Source organism: Solanum dulcamara, chromosome 7, assembly GCF_947179165.1.
Source record: "Solanum dulcamara chromosome 7, daSolDulc1.2, whole genome shotgun sequence".
Classification (NCBI taxonomy): Eukaryota; Viridiplantae; Streptophyta; class Magnoliopsida; order Solanales; family Solanaceae; genus Solanum; species Solanum dulcamara.
The window spans coordinates 31,595,426-31,614,438 of NC_077243.1; the positions used below are offsets into that span (position 1 = coordinate 31,595,426).

A 19,013-nucleotide genomic window follows, 5' to 3' on the forward strand; every position below is an offset into this window, starting at 1 on the left:
GGTTGAGGTGGCCCAATGAGAGCTTGACACATATCACCCTTAGGGGATGACATGTGTCACCTCCTAAGGAATAATATATACATGTCATTTGAAGACTTATCTTCATTTAACTTCAGATTTTAACTTAGAAAATAAGAGAGAGTTGAGAGAAACCTAAGGGAAAGAGAAGAGGGATCCACTGGTTGAGCAAAACAAAAGGGTAAGTCCCGATTTCATTTCATGAATTAATTATTGAAGGTATCCTACGGTGATATAGAGGTGTTTAATAATGTAAATTATTGGTTTGGGGCAGAAAGGAAAGGTAACAAACACACCGCTAATTTTCAGTCGCATTAAGGAACTTCCGACGCTAGTTTTTGCAAGTTTTGAAAAATGTAAGTTCTTCCCTTTCAAGGTGGATTTAATCATATTGATATGGGGTGTATTAAAGGTGTTAAATGAATTTAAAATTAGGAAAAATATATAAGTATGCTTGGCGTTAGAAACAAGCTAAATTGAAGTCGTTCTAGCCTATTAAAGTTGTTAAGGTTGTATAGTGTTGTTGTGATTGAGGCGCTGTATTTGGAGATGTTTTAATGGCATGTTGCAGGGATGGAACATGGTTCAAAATAGGAGTGGGTACTGCTGGTTGAAGTCACCTAACCCTCCGTTCCGCATGGTTAAAGATTTTATGAATTAACGATTGAAAACCTTATTTTGGTAACGTAGTTTTAAGCGAGTTGTTTGGAGTTCGTGCTGTGTAATGTTGAAGTGGTTTGCTTATATATGAGATGCTGAATGTTGTTGTTGGTTGGATTTAGTAACTGAGTATGTAGTTGGAAGTTCGGATAGGGCAAGTTATAGGGGAAATGCTGCCCGATTTTCATTAACTTCTTAACCAAGTAATAAACTACTTGAGAAAGGCCTAAGGAAATGATTCCTATGGATACTTGGTTATAGTTTGAGAAGTTAGAAGGTTGAAGGTTATTAATGTTAGTATTACCTTCGTGTTAAATAGGTTCAGGAGGCGACGCGGCAAGAATGGTTACGATTACTTGATAAAAGGTATGTAAAGCTTATCTCTTCGTTTCTTTTGGCATGTCTTCAAGTTAAGTTATGTATGATATGAGCTTGGAGGTCATCCCATTCCTAAGTTCTATATATAACTCATGACTCGTAATACTCTTGAATGTTAAAGGCCCTATAAGAGTAAAAGTCTCTAATTACATAAACTATATGGCATCGCCTTGACACATATTTCTGGTGCCTGAGACTTCACTCGATATGATTTTTACTGACCGTTAGAGGGTACTTAAAATGACTACTACCCTAATCTCAAGTGATGGTACGCTTGATTACTCGGTTGGGCCTCAGATGGTAATTTAGTTACATATGATTATACACTGCCTTGCTCACGCATACTATAATACATCTTGCACCGAGTCCCGGGCCAGCTATAATATATGTGTATACAATCATATGATATGTGGATCGGGCCATCGTTCCTCGGCACTATTATATGATATGTATGTATATAGATTGGGCCATCATTCCTTGGTATTATCATATGATATATGGATCGGGCCATTATTCCTCGGTGTGTATTTTCTATACATATGGATCGGGCTGTACATCCCATAGTGCTAATAATACACAGGTGCTTATGATGACAGTGATGATAGTATGTATGTATTTATTTTATAAATGCAAGTACAGTGAATGGCTAAATGTTATACTTTCCCCTTGCATCCTTGTTTTAACTGTAACTTCTTTATAATTTTGTATTCTTACAGACTCAGTACATATATCGTACTGACCCCATCTCTTTGGGGGGATGCGTGTCATACTCGCAGGTGCAGACACAGGTTTTGGAAGTCCGCCAGCTTAGAATTCCGCTCAGCTAATTTGGAAGAAGCTCCATCATATCGGAGCCTATTTTTTGGTACTGACCTTTGGTGTATATATTTACTTTCGTTTATTCAAAGGTACGACAGGGGCCTTGTCCCGTCATATGTTATCGTCACTACTCTTAGAGGTCTGTAGACATGGGAGTGGGCTATGTATATATGTGTGCTTAATCGTGTTTGTATAAGGTATGTTTGGGATGTTCCCTCTGTCATGGCAGTCTTGTCGGATCGTATATATGTATATAATGGGACTACCCCACATGCTATGATAGCCTTATCGGCTTATGTGTTATGCTGCCTGAATAATAAGTTGTAGCCTCTCAGGAGACGGATTGGGCTAATACGTGATCATACGATAGGCTTACTTACAATTTACAGATGTATACATGAGTGTCCAGATTGGGCAACCGATTACGAACCATGGGGTTAGTTCATGACAAAAGTGGTATCAAAGAAGTTCGTCCTCAGAGTGTCTACAGACCATGTCTAGTAGAGTCTTGTTTATCGGTGTGTTATGCACCACACCTATAAATAGGAGGCTATAGGGCATTTAGGATGTTGTCTTTCCTTCTTATCTTACATCGTGCGATAGAGCTGCAATATTAAGATAATTTCTCCCTAATGATTCATCATGTTTACATCAATACCTCAAGGAAAGCAACCACTGCCCAGAAGGGCAAGTCAACAGCGGGAGAAATTAGTCAGACCCAGAGAGTTACTAGGGCTCATGCCCAGTCTATGCCAGGGATTGCGCTGCAATCGGCAAGCTCTACTACGCTACCACCTCCAGAGGATCCTAGAACAGCAGCAACTGTAGATATTAAAGCTCCAATGCTTGAGCCTCCAGCTCCACAGCTAGGGCTAGAAGATAGGACCATGAGGGATACAGTACATTTACTGACTAGGATACTGCCAGGGCAAACTCGAAGACATGGGTTAGGAGTGGATGATGTTGATAGACACAATAGTTTGAGGGTTTGTGACTTCTTGACTTTTAACCCCCTAGAGTTCTATGGGTCGAGGCCTGTAGATGACCCACAGGAGTTTATTCGACAGATGCAGTGCATATTAAGAGTAATTAGGGCTTTTGAGGCTGAGTCTATTGAGCTGGCTTCATATCAGCTGCGTGATATAGCCATTAACTGGTATGAGTCTTGGGAATTATCGAGGGGTGAGGGTGCTCCTCCAGCAATTTGGGATGAGCTCGTGGAAGCCTTTTTTGGCCATTTTCTACCTCTAGAAATTAAACAAGATAGAGTTGATAAATTCTTGCAGCTGAGGAAAAATGGTAGGAGCATTAAAGACTATAGCCTTGAGTTTGACTCGTTAGCGAGACATGCGCCAACTATTATGGCCGATATGCTTGATAGGATGCATCATTATGTGATGGGACTAGATCGTCACTTGGTTGATAACTGTATGGCCATAGATTCTCAGCAAGGCATGGATATTGCTTGGGTACAAGCGTATGTACAAGGAGTTGAGGATTGACATAGAGGATGTCAGCCTGAGAGAGATTTTGACAAAGGCCAGCATAACAGGACTTAATCAGCTGGTTATTATGGTGGTTTTCGAGGTGGGAAGCCTCAATATTATGGTAGATACCCTTCCCAGCCAGCCCAGAGTGCACCCTCATAATTCACAAGTAGGAGGTTTGATAGCATAGGGTATTCAGGAGCGGGTCAGAGCTCTAGGATTTCAGGCTCACAAATGAATAGGGATTTGCATCAGTCGAGACCACATTTGCCTCGGTGCTCTCGTTGTGGTAGGTCTCATTTCGTGGAATGCCATGTTGTTCTGGTTGCTTGTTTCAGTATTGGCCGTCAAGGCCATTTTATAAGAGATTGCCTACTTAAGGGTAACCGAGGTGGTGTAGCCCAGCCTACTGGGTCAGTTGCTGGTTCTTCATCTTCGGTGGTTATGCGCCCTGTGGGGCAGGGTATTTAGGTACCAGGAGGCCGTGGTGGAGCTTCCAGTTCTAGCGGCCCTACAAATCATATTTATGCCTTGGCTAGTAGACAGGACTAGGAGGCATCGCCAGATGTGGTTACAGGTATATTATCAATCTATTCTCGAGATGTATATGCATTAATAGATCTAGGTTCCACTTTATCATACATATCTCCTTTTATTGCGAGTCGAGTCAGAATAAAACCTGAGTCAATAGATCCATTCGAGGTGGCTACCCCAATAAGAGACTCTATTATAGTAAAGCAAGTATATAGAAATTGCTTGGTGGGTGTAGGTAGTCATCATACCTTGGCTGATTTACTAAAGTTAGATATGGTGGAGTTTGATGTTATTATGGGTATGAATTGGTTAGCTTCTTCTTATGTCAATGTTGATTATAGAAACAAAGTAGTTTGATTCCAGTGCCCAGACGAGCCAACTATTGACTGGTTGGGGAATACGGCATTACCGAGGGGTAAGTTTATTTCATACCTAAAGGAAAGGAAAATGGTTCGAAAGGGGTATATTTATCATTTGGTGCAGGTGCATAACCTGGAAGCAAAGGTACCGACTCTTCAGTCAATACCAATGGTCAATGAGTATTGAGATGTATTCCTAGATGAACTCCCAGGTCTTCCTCCCGAATGGGAGATCGAGTTCACTGTAGATGTGTTATCAGATACTCAACCTATATTTATCCCTCCTTAGAGAATGACACCTGCAGAATTGAAGAAATTAAAAGAGCAATTAAGGGACTTGTTAGAAAAAGGCTTCATTAGGCCTAGTATATCACGTTGGGGAGCACCGATATTATTTGTGAAAAAGAAGGATGGGTCGCTGTGAATGTGTATTGACTATAGGCAGATGAATAAGGCAATAATAAAGAAAAAATACCCTCTCCCCAGGATTGATAATTTGTTTGACCAGTTGCAGGGTGCTAAGTGTTTTTCAAAGATAGACCTGTGGTCAAGCTAATATCAGGTATGGGTAAGAGAAGCAGATATTCATAAAACTGCATTCAAAACCCAATACGGGCATTACAAGTTTAGGGTAATGTCATTTGGATTGACCAATGCCCCAACAGTGTTTATGGACTTGATGAACCGGGTGTTCAAGCTATTTCTAGACTTGTTTGTGATCGTGTTTATTGATAACATCCTGTTCTATTCACGATCGGAAGAGAAACACATAGATCATTTGTAGACGGTACTTAGGGTGCTTTAACACCAAAAATTGTACGCAAAATTCTCTAAGTGTGAATTCTGGTTGACCTCGGTATCATTCTTGGGGCATGTTATCAAGGCGGATGGCGTTTGGGTTGATACGCAGAAAATTAAGGCTGTAAGGGCGTGGCCTAGGCTGACGACTCACACAAAAGTACGTAGTTTTCTGGGGTTAGCAGGATATTACAGAAGGTTCATGGAAAAATTCACTTTGATTTCCGCACCTTTAACTAGGCTAACTCAAAATGCGGCCAAGTTCCACTGGATCGATACATACGAACGGAGCTTCCAGTTATTAAAGGACAAGTTGACTATGAACCCAGTCCTAACTCTTCCTGAAGGATCGGATGGCTACGTTATTTATTGCGATACCTCCGGTATTAGGCTAGGTTGTGTGCTAATGCAGTATGGTAGAGTCATAGCCTATGCCTCCCGACAGCTCAGGAAACACGAGAAGAACTATCCAACCCATGAATTGGAGCTAGCATCAGTAATTCATGCATTGAAAATATGGAGGCACTACTTATAAGGCGTACATGTTGATATTTATACAAATCATAAGAGCCTCCAATACATTTTTAAGCAGAAAAAGCTAAATTTACGGTAAATGAGGTGGCTAGAATTGCTGAAAGATTATGATGTCGATATTCTATACCACCCAGGGAAAGAAAATGTGGTAGCTGATGCACTTAGTCGTAAATCAATGGGTATTTTGGCAAATGTACAACCAGAGCGGAATGAGATAGTCCGCGAAATTTGCCAATTAGCTAGCCTTGGAGTCCGGTTGGCCGCATTGGAGAATGGTGGAGTTTTGCTTTGCTGAATCCACTCTATAATAGAGGAGGTAAAGCGCTTCCAGTACAAAGACCCTATCCTGGTACAATATAGAGATGCAACTCTTCACAAAGAAAAGACTCCATTCAAGATCACGCCTAGCAGGGTACTAAGATATAGAGGCTGAATCTGTGTACCTGAAATTGTGGGGCTACGATAATAGGTGATGGGGGAGGCACACCATGCCCACTACTCTATTCATCCAGGGTCGACCAAAATGTATCCTGACCTTAAATGTCTGTATTGGTGGGATGGAATGGAAAATGATATTGCCAAATTCGTACCCCAGTGCCCAAATTGTCAATAGATTAAGATTGAACATCAGAAGACTAGCGGGCTATTACAGGAGATGGAATCCTGACTTGGAAGTGGGAAGCAATCAATATAGATTTTATTACAGGCTTACCTCGCACTCTACGGAAATATGATTCCATATGGGTTATTGTGGATAGAGTGACGAAATCAGCCCACTTCCTCCCAGTTGGGACTACATACTATTACAGGAGATGGAATCCTGACTTGGAAGTGGGAAGCAATCAATATAGATTTTATTACAGGCTTACCTCGCACTCTACGGAAATATGATTCCATATGGGTTATTGTGGATAGAGTGACGAAATCAGCCCACTTCCTCCCAGTTGGGACTACATACTAAGCTGAGGATTATGCGACGTTATACATCAAGGATGTGGGAAAACTTCATGGAGTCCCCACATTGATTATATCAGATAGGGGAGCTCAATTCACTGCTAACTTTTGGAGATCATTTCAAGAGGGATTGGGGATGCAGGTAAATCTTAGTACAACATTCCACCCTCAGATAGACCGGCAGGCTGAACATACCATTCAAATGTTAGAAGACATGTTGCGAGCTTGTATTATTGAATTTAGAGGCAGCTGGGATGATCATCTACCACTTATCGAGTTTGCCTACAATAACAACTATCACTCTAGCATTCAAATGGTGCCGTACGAAACTTTGTATGGAAGGAAGTATAGGTCACTAATTGGATGGTTTCATATTGGAAAGACATGACTAATAGGCTCGGATATGGTTCAGCAAGTAGTGGATAAAGTAAAGCTTATTCAGGAAAGATTGTTAATAGCTCAAAGTCGACAAAAGGCATATGCAGATAATCGACATCAACCTTTAGAGTTTTAGGTGGATAATTGGGTGTTCTTGAAGGTGTCACCCATAAAAGGAGTGTTAAGGTTCGGCAAGAAGGGGAACTTAGCCCAAGATATATTGGTCTTTATCGGATCATCCGAAGAATAGGCAAGGTTGCCTATGAGTTGGACCTACCGTCGGATCTGGAAGCGGTACACCCGGGCTTTCACATATCTATGCTTCACAAATGTGCCGGTGATCCTTCCAGAATATTCCCTGTGGATGATATCCAGGTGACTGAGGAACTCTCATATGAGGAACTCCCTATGGCCGTACTGGATCGCCAAGTCAAGAGATTGCACACCAAAGACGTCGCCTCTATCAAGGTGCTGTGGAAAAATAAAAATAGAGAAGAGATGACTTGGGAAGCTGAGGAGGAGATGAAGAATAAATATCCGTACTTGTTCCCGATGTCAAAAGGTAATATTAACCCCTGAAACTATTATATTGATTTCTTAGAAAAAAATCATTTATGGTTGCAGTAAATAAAAGTTCTTTGTAATTTGTCTAAGACCTTGAAGAGGGTTTTGCTTAACATTTGAGGACGAATGTGCTAAAGGGAGGAAGGATGTTATGCCCCATATTTTTGTACTATGAAACACTTCTTAAACTTCTTAAAAGATGTCCTGTGACCCAAATTATCTACAACCTTACCAAATAACTCCAAGGAAGGGAGAATGTGATGTCCCATAAGAGGGAATATTATAAATAGGTCTAGAGGGACTTGGAAGGAGTTGGGGGGATAAATAATGAGTCGTGGTACGCAATCTACTTGCGTAAGTTGTCAACTTGGATGTCCTACGTACTTAAGTTACTTGAGTATATGTCGAGCTTAAATAGTGAGGAATATATAAGCTCTTAAAGTGAGATGAGGTTACGAACCCACGGAAGAGGCAAAATGAGGTGTAGCACCTACTTGGAAGCAAGTAGGTGATGCACCTACTTAGAGTACACGTGGAAGCCTAGGAGAGGTTACATGGTTGAGGTGGCCCAATAAGGGCTTGACATGTGTCACCCTTAAGGGATGACATGTGTCACCTCCTAAGGAATAATATATACATGTCATTTGAAGACTTATCTTCATTTAACTTCAGATTTTAACTTAGAAAATAAGAGAGAGTTGAGAGAAACCTAAGGGAAAGAGAAGAGGGAGCTACAGGTTGAGCAAAACAAAAGGGTAAGTCCCGATTTCATTTCGTGAATGAATTATTTAAGGTATCCTACAATGATATAGTGGTGTTTAATAATATAAATTATTGGTTTGGGGCATCAAGTAAAGGTAACAAATAGTCCGCTAATTTTCAGTCGCATTAAGGAACTTCCGAGGCTAGTTTTTGAAAGTAGGAAAAATGTATGGGGTGTATTAAAGGTGTTAAATGAAGTTGAAAGTAGGAAAAATGTATAAGAATGTTTGGCGTTAGAAACAAACTAAATTGAAGTCGTTCTAGCCGAATTAAAGTTGTTAAGGTTGTATAGTGTTGTTGTGATTGTGGCGTTGTCTTTGGAGATGGTTTTTATGGCATGTTGCAGGTCTGGAACGTGGGTCAAAAGAGGAGTGGGTGCTGCTGGTTGTAGCTACCTAACCCTCCATTCCGCATGGTTAAAGATTTTACGAATTAACGATTAAAAACCTTATTTTGGTATCGTAGTTTTAAGCGAGTTGTTTGGAGTTTGTTCTACGTAATGTTGAAGTGGTTTACTTATATATGAGCTTCTGAAGGTTGTTTTTGGTTAGCTGTAGTAATTGAGTATGTAGTTGGAAGTTCGGATAGGGCAAGTTATAGGGAAAATGCTGCTCGATTTCCATTAACTTCTTAACCAAGTAATAAACTACTTGAGAAAGGCCTAAGGAAATGATTCCTATGGATACTTGGTTATAGTTTGAGAAGCTGGAAGGTTGAAGGTTATTAATGTTAGTATTACCTTCATGTTAAATAAGTTCAGGAGGCTACGCGGGAAGAGTGGTTACGATTACTCGATAAATGATATGTAAAGCTTATCTTTTCCTTTCTTTTGGCGTGTCTTCAAGTTAAGTTATGTATGATATGAGCTTGGAGGTCATCCCATTCCTAAGTTCTGTATATAACTCATGACTCGTACTACTCGTGAATGTTAAAGGCCCTATAAGAATAGAAGTCTCTAATTACATAAACTATATGGGATCGCCTTGACACATGCTTCTGATGCATGAGAATTTGCTCGGTATGATTTTTACTGACTGTTAGAGGGTACTTAAAATGACTACTACCCTAATCTTCAAGTGATGGTTCGCTTGATTACTCGGTTGGGCCTCGAATGGTAATTTAGTTACATATGTTTATGCGCTGCCTTGATCATGCATACTGTAATACATCTTGCACCGAGTTCCAGGCCGGCTATAATATATGTGTATACAATCGTATGATATATGGATCGGGCCATCGTTCCTCGGTACTATTATTTAATATATGTATGTATATAGATCGGGCCGTCGTTCCTCGGCACTAATATATGAGATACGGGTTGGGTCGTCGTTCCTCAGCATTATCATACGATATGTGGATTGGGCCGTCGTTCCTCGGTGTGTATTTGTTATATACATGGATTGGGTTGTATGTCCCACAACACTAATAATACACAGGTGCTCATGATGACAGTGATGATAGTAATGATAGTATGTATGTCTTTTTTTTATAGATACAGGTTCGGTGAATGGCTAAATGTTATACTTGCCCCTTGCATCCCTGTTTTAACTGTAACTTCTCTATAATGTTGTATGCTTACATACTCAATACATATGTCGTACTGACCCCCTCTTTCTGGAGGGGCTGCGTGTCATGCCTGCAGGTGCAGACACAGGTTTTGGGAGTCCGCCAACTTAGGATTCTGCTTAGCCAATTTGGAAGAAGCTCCATCATATCAAAGCCTAGTTTTTGGTACTGACCCTTGGTGTATATATTTACTTTCGTTTATTCAAAGGTACGGCGGGGGCCTTGTCCTGCCATATGTTATCGTCACTACTCTTAGAGGTCTGTAGACATGGGAGTGGGTTGTGTATATATGTGTGCTTAATCGTGTTTGTATGAGGTATTTTTGGGATGTTCCCTTTGTCTTGGAAGCCTTGTCGGCTCGCATGTATGTATATAATGGGACAACCCCACATGCTATGATAGCCTTGTCGGCTTATGTGTTATGCTGTCTGAATAATAAGTTGTAGCCTCTCAAGAGACGGGTTGGGCTAATATATATGTGATCATACGACAGACTTACTTACAGTTTATAGGTGTATACGCGAGTGTCCAGCTAGGACACCCGATCATGGCCCATGGGGTTGGATCGTGACTAAATCGATGGCCTTCGCTAAAGCATAGTGTCGCGAAAACACCAGCCTATCGTGATCGCGAAGGCACCAAAACATAGACATGTCCAACTTTTAACTACGTCTCAAAGTCTCCGAAATATCCCTCGAGATTCGTTCAGAATTCCGTACCCACAAACAATATATGCACTCCCACTAAATTCAACATTCCGGATTCAATAGAATCATCGAAATTGAAATTCAAGGTCTTCTTGACCCAGAACTCGATAAGTCACAACTAAACTAACTTCAAAACTCAAAAAGGCCAAAACGAGCTTGGAACCTCAAAAAATATAACGAAGCCTCTCTTTGGCCTAAAATCACCTCACAAAACCAACAGAACCATTCGAAATCCAATCCGAGTCTATAAACTCGAATTGTTGACCAAAGTCAAACTTAGCTCATTTAAATCCAAACTTCCAACTTGGGACCTCGATTTCACGATACAACTTCAAATTCAAAAATGAAAACACTCCTAGACCAATTTCTACATTGCGGAGCTGATGAAACTGATGAAATTTCGTTCCAAGACCCGTAGCTTCAGTTAGTAAAAATAACCATTTTTTTTATCAACTTAACTATTTAAACCTCAAAAACGTGTAAACAAAAATCATTGCATGCACACATTCCACAAAGAAGAAATGAAGAAAAATAGAAAGGAATGAAAGGGAGAACTCTAGTATCATGATGACATGTGGGGATTTAAGAGAATACATAGATCTGTATAAATTAATGTGAACTTCCACATATGTGCTTCATCGTCCACAATCGTAATGGATGCAAAATTTCAATTTAGGGATACAATATATAAGGAAATAAGCAAATGAAAATCAGAGTAGATGTCTGCTAAATTTTAATCCGTCTTATTTGTCCTATTAATATTTTTTTCTATTTTTTTGTTACACCAACAAGCCTTTTTAAAAAATATGTTTTTTTACTTTCACTTTACAGTGTCCTATTTTATTTTAAATTTTCTATTTTTTCTTTCAAATTATCCCAAAAAATAGTTCTTAAAAAGCGTAAGTATTGAATTATTAATATCATAATATTTTTTTTTTGAAATTGATAAAAAAAAATAAAAAATACGATGATATTAATAATTCAATACTTACACTTTTTTAAGAATAATATATTTTTAGTACTCAATAATAATAGAGATATTGAACTACATCAATATATTAATATGTAGAATGATATAAAAAATAGTTGAAAACGCACTATGTAACTCAATAAATAATATATAAAAGTTTATAAAACGAGATATGCATAGTGTGTTGTTTCTTTTCTTTTGGTTGAAAAGTGTGCTAATTGAAAATCATTTAGAAATTATATAAATCTAGCTAAGACTTTAAACTATACTTGTGAGCATTAAAAGAGAGAATTGGAATATTTTTCATTCCAACTACATAAAAAAATATATACAAAATATTTTAAACACAATATTTAAATTTGAGAAAAATAAAAAATAAAAAATTATGAATTAAATAACAAATATATACAAATGGGTTAAATATGCTATTTTTGGTCTACTCAGCCTCAATTGCTCATTTCAGAATGAGAAAGGCCCAAGTCAACAACATATCCAAAGACCAAATGCACATTAAATAAAAAACGAAGTAAAAAACTTGTAAAAGGTTAAAAAAAAAGGTTTGAGCAAGAATCGAACTCACAACATAAGCTATTAATTGAACTCCTTTGATCAATGAGCCGCTCCTTTTAATTGTTCTAAGGGGATTCATTGAAAGATATATATCCATAATATTTAAATTTAACTTTCTATATACAACATAAATGTTTTGATTGAGGGGTTTCAAATGAACCCTCACTCCACGTAGCTCTGCCCCTGATCCACAAAGACCTTCACTCATCATATAGTTAAAATCTTTTTGACTTCGCAGCTCTAACATTGTCGTAAAACACTCGTAGTATTCCATTATAAATATACATAAATTTTTTATTTAAGTTGAACTTTATTGAGTACAGTAGTACGCATTGAAACCACAAAATTTAAAAATGACAAATAACACTACATCCTAAAATATTTATTTCAAGACTAAGCTGCCAGACATATCTTATAATGACAACTTTTATGCTATAACAATAAACTCTACAAAATGTATATTTTTAATAATAATTAAAATATGTTATTGTAGTCTTGTTAATTGTGAAGCAGATGGAATAGTGAAAAAGATGATATAAAAATTGAATGTCAGGGAAAGAGGATTCAACCTTCTCATTTTTATGATTGAGCTTTGTGTTAAGAAATCTACAAACCAAGAGTCAAAAAACACTTCATTGCCAAACCCCCACCTTCTCCCACTTACTCTACCTTTAAAAATAATTAAGTGTATAGATAGAAATTTTTATAAGAGGATTTATACAAAATAAGTGACCACACAAAAGAAGTTAAAGAAAATTAATAGTTTTAACTGTTATACAAAATAAGTAAACACAAATTTTAAATTTGATTATTAATATTTTATGCAGCTATTTAATGATAGAGATAGTATTGAAAGAAAATGATAAATTTGTCTTGATTTGCTAAAATGAACAAATAAAAAAATAATTTATTTATAATAAAAAAGGTCAACTAAAATAAAATGGGAGTATGTATGTATATATATATATATATATATATATATATATATATATATATATATATATATATATTGTAATGACCCTTTAGGTCATTTTCTCCATTTTTTCATATTTTCGGCGCTTAGAGTTTTTCTATAGCAGTCCCAAGTCATTTATGAATTTTTGAGATTGACAGGACGGTCCCTGGCAGTTCGTTTGGTTTTTATACAAGTTTCTGAGTTTTGGAATTTATGAATTTTAGGTGTTTGACTTTGCTAAAAGTTTTAGGTAGACAATCTCATAATATAATTCTAATGGTTTCATTAGCTCTAGAATGTCGATTGTAGTCTAGATAGAACTTTGGTTTGGGTCCCAAGGTTTTCAGAATCATTTCGAGTTATCTTATGATTTTAGATAAAATAAAACTTGAGTTGTGTGAGCAACTTTTTATCAAGATTACCTCTTTTGGAAATTTCAACAGTTTTGTTGAGTCCAAGATGCCATTTTTGTTTGGATAGCATATTCAATTTGCATTGGTCGGACCTTGAACAATTTCAAGGGTCCCTTTGAGATTTGAGATTTTATCCCAAGTCTGCTAATGTAGTCGCTCCTGTGGAGCTAGGCTCGCTTCGATAGTGAGCTAGATGCACCAGCTGAAGCTAATGACATCAGCTGGTCTCACTCCAACAAAGTATGGTCCATTACATCGAAGTTGGTTGGTCTTGTTGACCATCGCTCATGCGAAGCTTTCTCCTCACCACCAACGTCGCCCCAACAACCTTTGGTCCATTAGAACATCAATCGCTGGTAGTTATATCTTTCTTATCTCTTCATTTTCTATTGAAGGAAGAAGAGTTTGAGCTTGGGTAAGAGAGAGTTTCTTTAAGAATTGAAGTGTTAGAGCTAAGTTTAGCTTATTAGCATTGTTAGAGTCATTATTCACGCTCCAAAACCTATTAAGTCTTATTAATTTCTCTATCTTGAGCTTGAATTGGGTATTTTTAACTAGTTTGTTTCTTTGGTTGTTTTACCTTCCGAGTGGCATTTCATTGTTGTTCTTGGTGTAGTTCGTTGTTAATGTTAGCTCTTGTGCATACCCATCAGGCTTATCTAGTCGAGGAGGATACCTAGGAGACCGAGCATGACTTACAAGCAGTATATATCCCTACCTATTTGAGCCTTTAGGTACTTCTTGACTCTTTACTTTTGAGGAGGAAAGTCTATTAGTAGTGGATTCTGTAATGACCCTCTAGGTCATTTCCTCCGTTTTCCCTATTTTTGGTGTTTAGAGATTTTCTATAGCTTCCTTAAGTCTTTTATGACTTGCTGGGACTGACAGGATGGTCACCAGATAGTTTATTTGGTTTTTATACAAGTTTCTTTGTTTTGGAGCTTTTGAAGTTTAGGTGTTTGAGTTTGGTTAAAACATCTAGTACGATGGCTGGTCTAACTCCTACAGAGTCTGGTATGCTTTAGGAGCTTGCTGATCTGTTGACCATCGCTCCTGTGGAGCTTCCTCTACATCAGTGACGTCATCCCAGCGACCTCTTATCTACTAGAGTGGCTATCATCGATAGGTATATCTTTCTCATCTCTTTATTTTTCCATAGAATGAAGAAGAGTTGGAGCTTGGGTATGATGCAATTTCTATGAGAATTGAAGTGTTTGAGCTGGATTTAGCTTAGGAGCATTGTTGTAGTTGTTATTCACACTTCAAAAGCTATAATTCTTGTTAATTTCTTCATCTTGAGCTTAAATTAGGTACTTTTAGCTTCATTTGTGCTCGAATTGTGGCAAACTTTGGGGAATGAGTTCCTTGAGCTTGTGAGGACCTATTGGCAGAGGCAATTCAGTGATTCCATGCATGATTCCTACGAGCCTATTATTGACCCAATTTTGGGATGGCGTTTCTTTATTGCACTATATGTATCATTTTGCTTATATTAATGCCTAAATTTCTAACTTGGTAGCGTGACATTGTTCAGAGGCTTCTCAAAAAAGAAAAAGTCTTATTTTTGTGCATTTAAAATGCGCATGTTCAGCTTTGAGCTAGGATACGAGTTACTCATCTTAGACTTAGCTCGTTGATTATTTTAGCATGATGAATTGCTAGTTTTTAGGTTGGGTTAGCTAGGTATGAACCTAATTGATATCCCTATTGCTTTGTTAGAGTTATTTTAGGTTTATTTGAGAATAGTATTCCATATCCTTGATGTGTGATGTTATTTCCCTCATAATCTATGTATGGGTTGGGATCACCTTGTTACTACTTAGTTAGGGCCTCAGCCTAGGGTTCGCTAGTATGTTCCTTAGACTTTAGCCTTGGTGTCTCGTGTGGCTTAGGCTTGGCTTGGATCAACTAGGGTTGATATGACTATTCAAGTTGGACTTTCACATTCAAAAAAACTTTTTATATTCAATTTCGGGCTAATTGTGGCATACTGGGCGCTTAGTCTGGCACTATATAATCTAGTTCTCTTTGTGTGGTTGGATTCTCGATGTAAGATTCCGGGAAGGATTGTCTCTTGTTGTAGCTATCCCTAGGTAAGATTCTGGGAAAATCTAGGTTTGTGGCTATCCCTATGTAAGATTTCGGGTGATGCTAGATTTTGTCGTGGCTATCGTGATTAAGATTTTGGGAGGGACTAGCTATTCTGACGTAAGATTCTGAAAGATGCTAGGTTCGTGTAGATATTTCGATGTAAGATTCAGAGAGAGGCTGACTTTCATTATTGCTATCTTGCTGTAAGATTTCAGGATTAGCTACACTTACTTTATGGCTTCCCCGATGTCATATTTCAACAGATTCCTTATTTGAGTTCAAATGGCATTTCATAGTTGTTCCTAGTGTAGTTATTTATTAGTGTTATCTCTTGTGTGTACCCGTCGGGCTTATGGGGGCCCGGTTGGGTTATTTATTCTACTTGGTCTTTGTGTGAACCTTATAGGCTTATGGGGGTCTAGATAGGGTATAAATAGTTTCAAATTCTTAGGTATCCTTTTAGATTTTCCATTTATGTAGTTGATGATTTACTTTATGGTGAATGTACCTATATACTGTCTTACTTACTATTTACTTGCCCACATTTCACTATGCTTTTGCAATCTTAAGCTTTGTTGGCCTATGATGCCTACTGGGTAGTAGTTATTTTGATACTCATACTGCACTCTACATCTATTTTTCCTGATGCATATTTGAGTTCTAGTCGACCGCATTGATTCTTATGCAGTGCAGCTGATACTCGGAGATCAAGAGTAAGCTTGTTGGCGTCCAGAGTTGACTCATCCTCTTTTATATATTTTTACTAGTTTTTTGTATTTCGAGACATTATGTATATTTGTATATGTCTAGTCATGTACTCGATCTCTTTTAGTATTTTTGTATCGATGACACCAGGTTACAGGATAAATCTATTGTACCCTTTTGTCCTTATTCTATGTAAATTCATATATACCGGTTTACATGATTCTCCGTTGTTATCTCTTCTAATTGCCTTGTATCTTATCCTTGATTATACTTCCGCTCCCTAAGCTCGTTACTTCAGTTCTTGACTAAGAATATGCTTATCTATTGGTGGGATTAGTGGGTTCCATCAGGACCCGATGTTTTTAGATCATGACATATATATATAGTTAATTTTTCCAAGAATGGGATTCGGTAAACCCATGCACCCCTAAGTTTCACTAATATAAAACTATAAATTTACTGTGTAGTGCAGATAATTGATTAGAAGTCTCAAAATGAAACATATTCAAATATATATAGAGAGAGAAAGAGAGAGAGTGAGTGTGAGAGAGAGAAGTCTTTTTGGATCTGGCCAAAATAGTTGAGGTTTAGAGGAGGAATGAGAATAAGAAAGTATGCGGCTATTCCTTTGATATATAGCCATGTTTGCCAACTCAATCAGTCTCCATGGGATGTCATTACTTTCCCCAATGAAGACCCATCACATTTTCAGCCATCGCCACCATCTTCTTTTGCTCATCAGGTCCACCCATTAATTAATTAATCAATCTATTTTTCTTTGTTGAATTCCTCAAATCTATGAACAGCCATTTTCTTCTTTGAATGTCGACCCTTCATTTTGTGTTTTCTTTTTTTCTTTCTGTTTTAGGGTTCTATGAATAATCATTTTCTTCTTTGAATGTCAATCCTTCATTTTGTGTTTTCTGTTTTTTTTAATTTCTGTTTTAGGGTTTTGCTTTGTAACTCTCACTAGGGTTCACTAAAGAATCACAGTCCCACCATCACTATCGTATTTTTATTCGATTTTCTTTATGGAGTTTTTCCTATACTTTTATAAACCAAGTTCTCCTTTCTGTGCAGTTTGATGGATATGTTGTTAATGAGACCTTTAATGATTCTAATGAAACTGTCATGAGGTAAATTTTTGACTGTTAAATCAATTTGGTTCTTTTTTTAACTTCAAAATTTTATTTTCTTAATATATATATGTCAAAAATAATAATTAGAAATTTTGTAGTCCCTGAACACTTTTGCAAAATTCTATAGATAATACTGAGAGGTATCTCAATTGTTGATCATTCAAAAATTTGCCTCGACTCTAGATCGATAGTTTTATTCCTCTCTCTGACACACACACACATATATGAAACAAAGTTGATTAATTGTTCTAACTACTTCGACAGTAATAATGTTACTAAGGACGTGGATGTTGATGTTTTTGTTGCTGTTGAGAAAATTAAGCAAGACAAAGACAAGGATATAGAGATGGAGGATCTAGGGTTATTAATGTACCAGACTAATAATGATAATAAGAAAAAAGAGAAGCAACACGAGGTTGTAATGGCGGAGATGAAAAGTACGCGCCGCCACCCAACTTATGCTGAAAAATCATCATATTCCTCTTTTGATCCTTGTGAATTCTACTATTATTCAGGTTTTGGTCCATTATGGGGAAAAAAAGGGGTGCAAGCTGGAAGACTAATCATCCTACAACAAGTATCGAAGGAAACAATTCAACCAAAGATGCTGAACAATGTTCATCTTTCCAAGTGGATAATGAAGAATTTGACTATGTTGAACTTGCAAACGAGGATGATCATCATGAAGAAGAAAATGGGAAGAAGAAGAAGAGGAGACCCTGGAAGCATTAAAGCTAGGTCAATCAGATCTATAATGTAAAACATATTTTGTATGTTGATGTTTAAGTATTGAGTATCATTAAAAAATCTTTGTTAGGATAAGGTCGTTTTTAGCATATGATAGACTATTTTGGTTTCATGGTTAGAGTGTTCTACTTCTGGTGATATAAGCATATCTCGACATTAATGACAATGTTCAAGTTAATTCTTGAAGACCCTCTGTTGTACTGGTTAATAATAAAATATTGATAAAACTGTTATTTTTGTTAAAATAGTAATTTTGAATGTTTAGGGATTGTTTCAATGGATATCTTTTTGTTTGAATTGGTATTAGTATAATCTCCTAATTTTGTTTGTTGCTTTGGCAAGAGGCTGCCGTAAAATGGTATATATAATTTTTTTTTTAAAACACCTTTTTGTAGTATCGAGTCAAATACTTATAGTAATTATGAATGTTAGTAAAAAAAATAATATATTTGATCATTTATAAATAATTAGGCAAAAATTATTTATTAGCCCCAAATTTGTTTAAACATTAATATTTATTCAATTTTGAACAATGAAATAAGTGATAAAATAATTTTTTCAAATTAATGTTTTATTAATCTCAAACAAAAATATAATTATACACACTTGAAAATACAAAAAGAGAGAGTACCACTAAGCATCTACTATGAATAATATAAAATAAATATCATTAAAGTAGAGGTAGAATTTTTAATGAATTTCTTGAAGGTTATCAATTATACTTTAAATGAATCTAAATTACTTCAAAATTTATAGTGTAGAATGTCTATATTACACCTCTTAGGATGCGATCGTTTTAAAGTTTTTTTTATAACGTGATACTTCGTACACAAAAGTACATTTATTTAGAAAATATTTCATTCATAGTAATTGTATACACATGATAGAGAATAAGAGAAAAAAGT

At 36.9% G+C, this 19,013-nt stretch overlaps 1 protein-coding gene across 1 annotated transcript; it reads left to right on the plus strand.

Moving 5' to 3' along the window:
• Positions 1–7,237: 7,237 nt before the first annotated feature.
• On the plus strand, positions 7,238–18,294 carry LOC129894677 (uncharacterized). The gene is made up of 4 exons (XM_055970342.1): positions 7,238–7,387; positions 16,884–16,964; positions 17,303–17,358; positions 17,626–18,294. The coding sequence occupies exons 1-4, from the start codon at positions 7,238–7,240 to the stop codon at positions 18,119–18,121; spliced, it is 783 nt and encodes a 260-aa protein (XP_055826317.1). The 3' UTR covers positions 18,122–18,294.
• Positions 18,295–19,013: the final 719 nt, after the last annotated feature.

Excerpts from the sequence above, each read along its gene's own strand:
- LOC129894677 (XM_055970342.1), top strand. The coding sequence starts at position 7,238 with ATGCTTCACAAATGTGCCGGTGATCCTTCCAGAATATTCCCTGTGGAT. Across the intron at positions 16,965-17,302 it reads CATCTTCTTTTGCTCATCAG|TTTGATGGATATGTTGTTAA; the intron begins GTCCACCCATTA and ends CTTTCTGTGCAG. Across the intron at positions 17,359-17,625 it reads TCTAATGAAACTGTCATGAG|TAATAATGTTACTAAGGACG; the intron begins GTAAATTTTTGA and ends CTACTTCGACAG.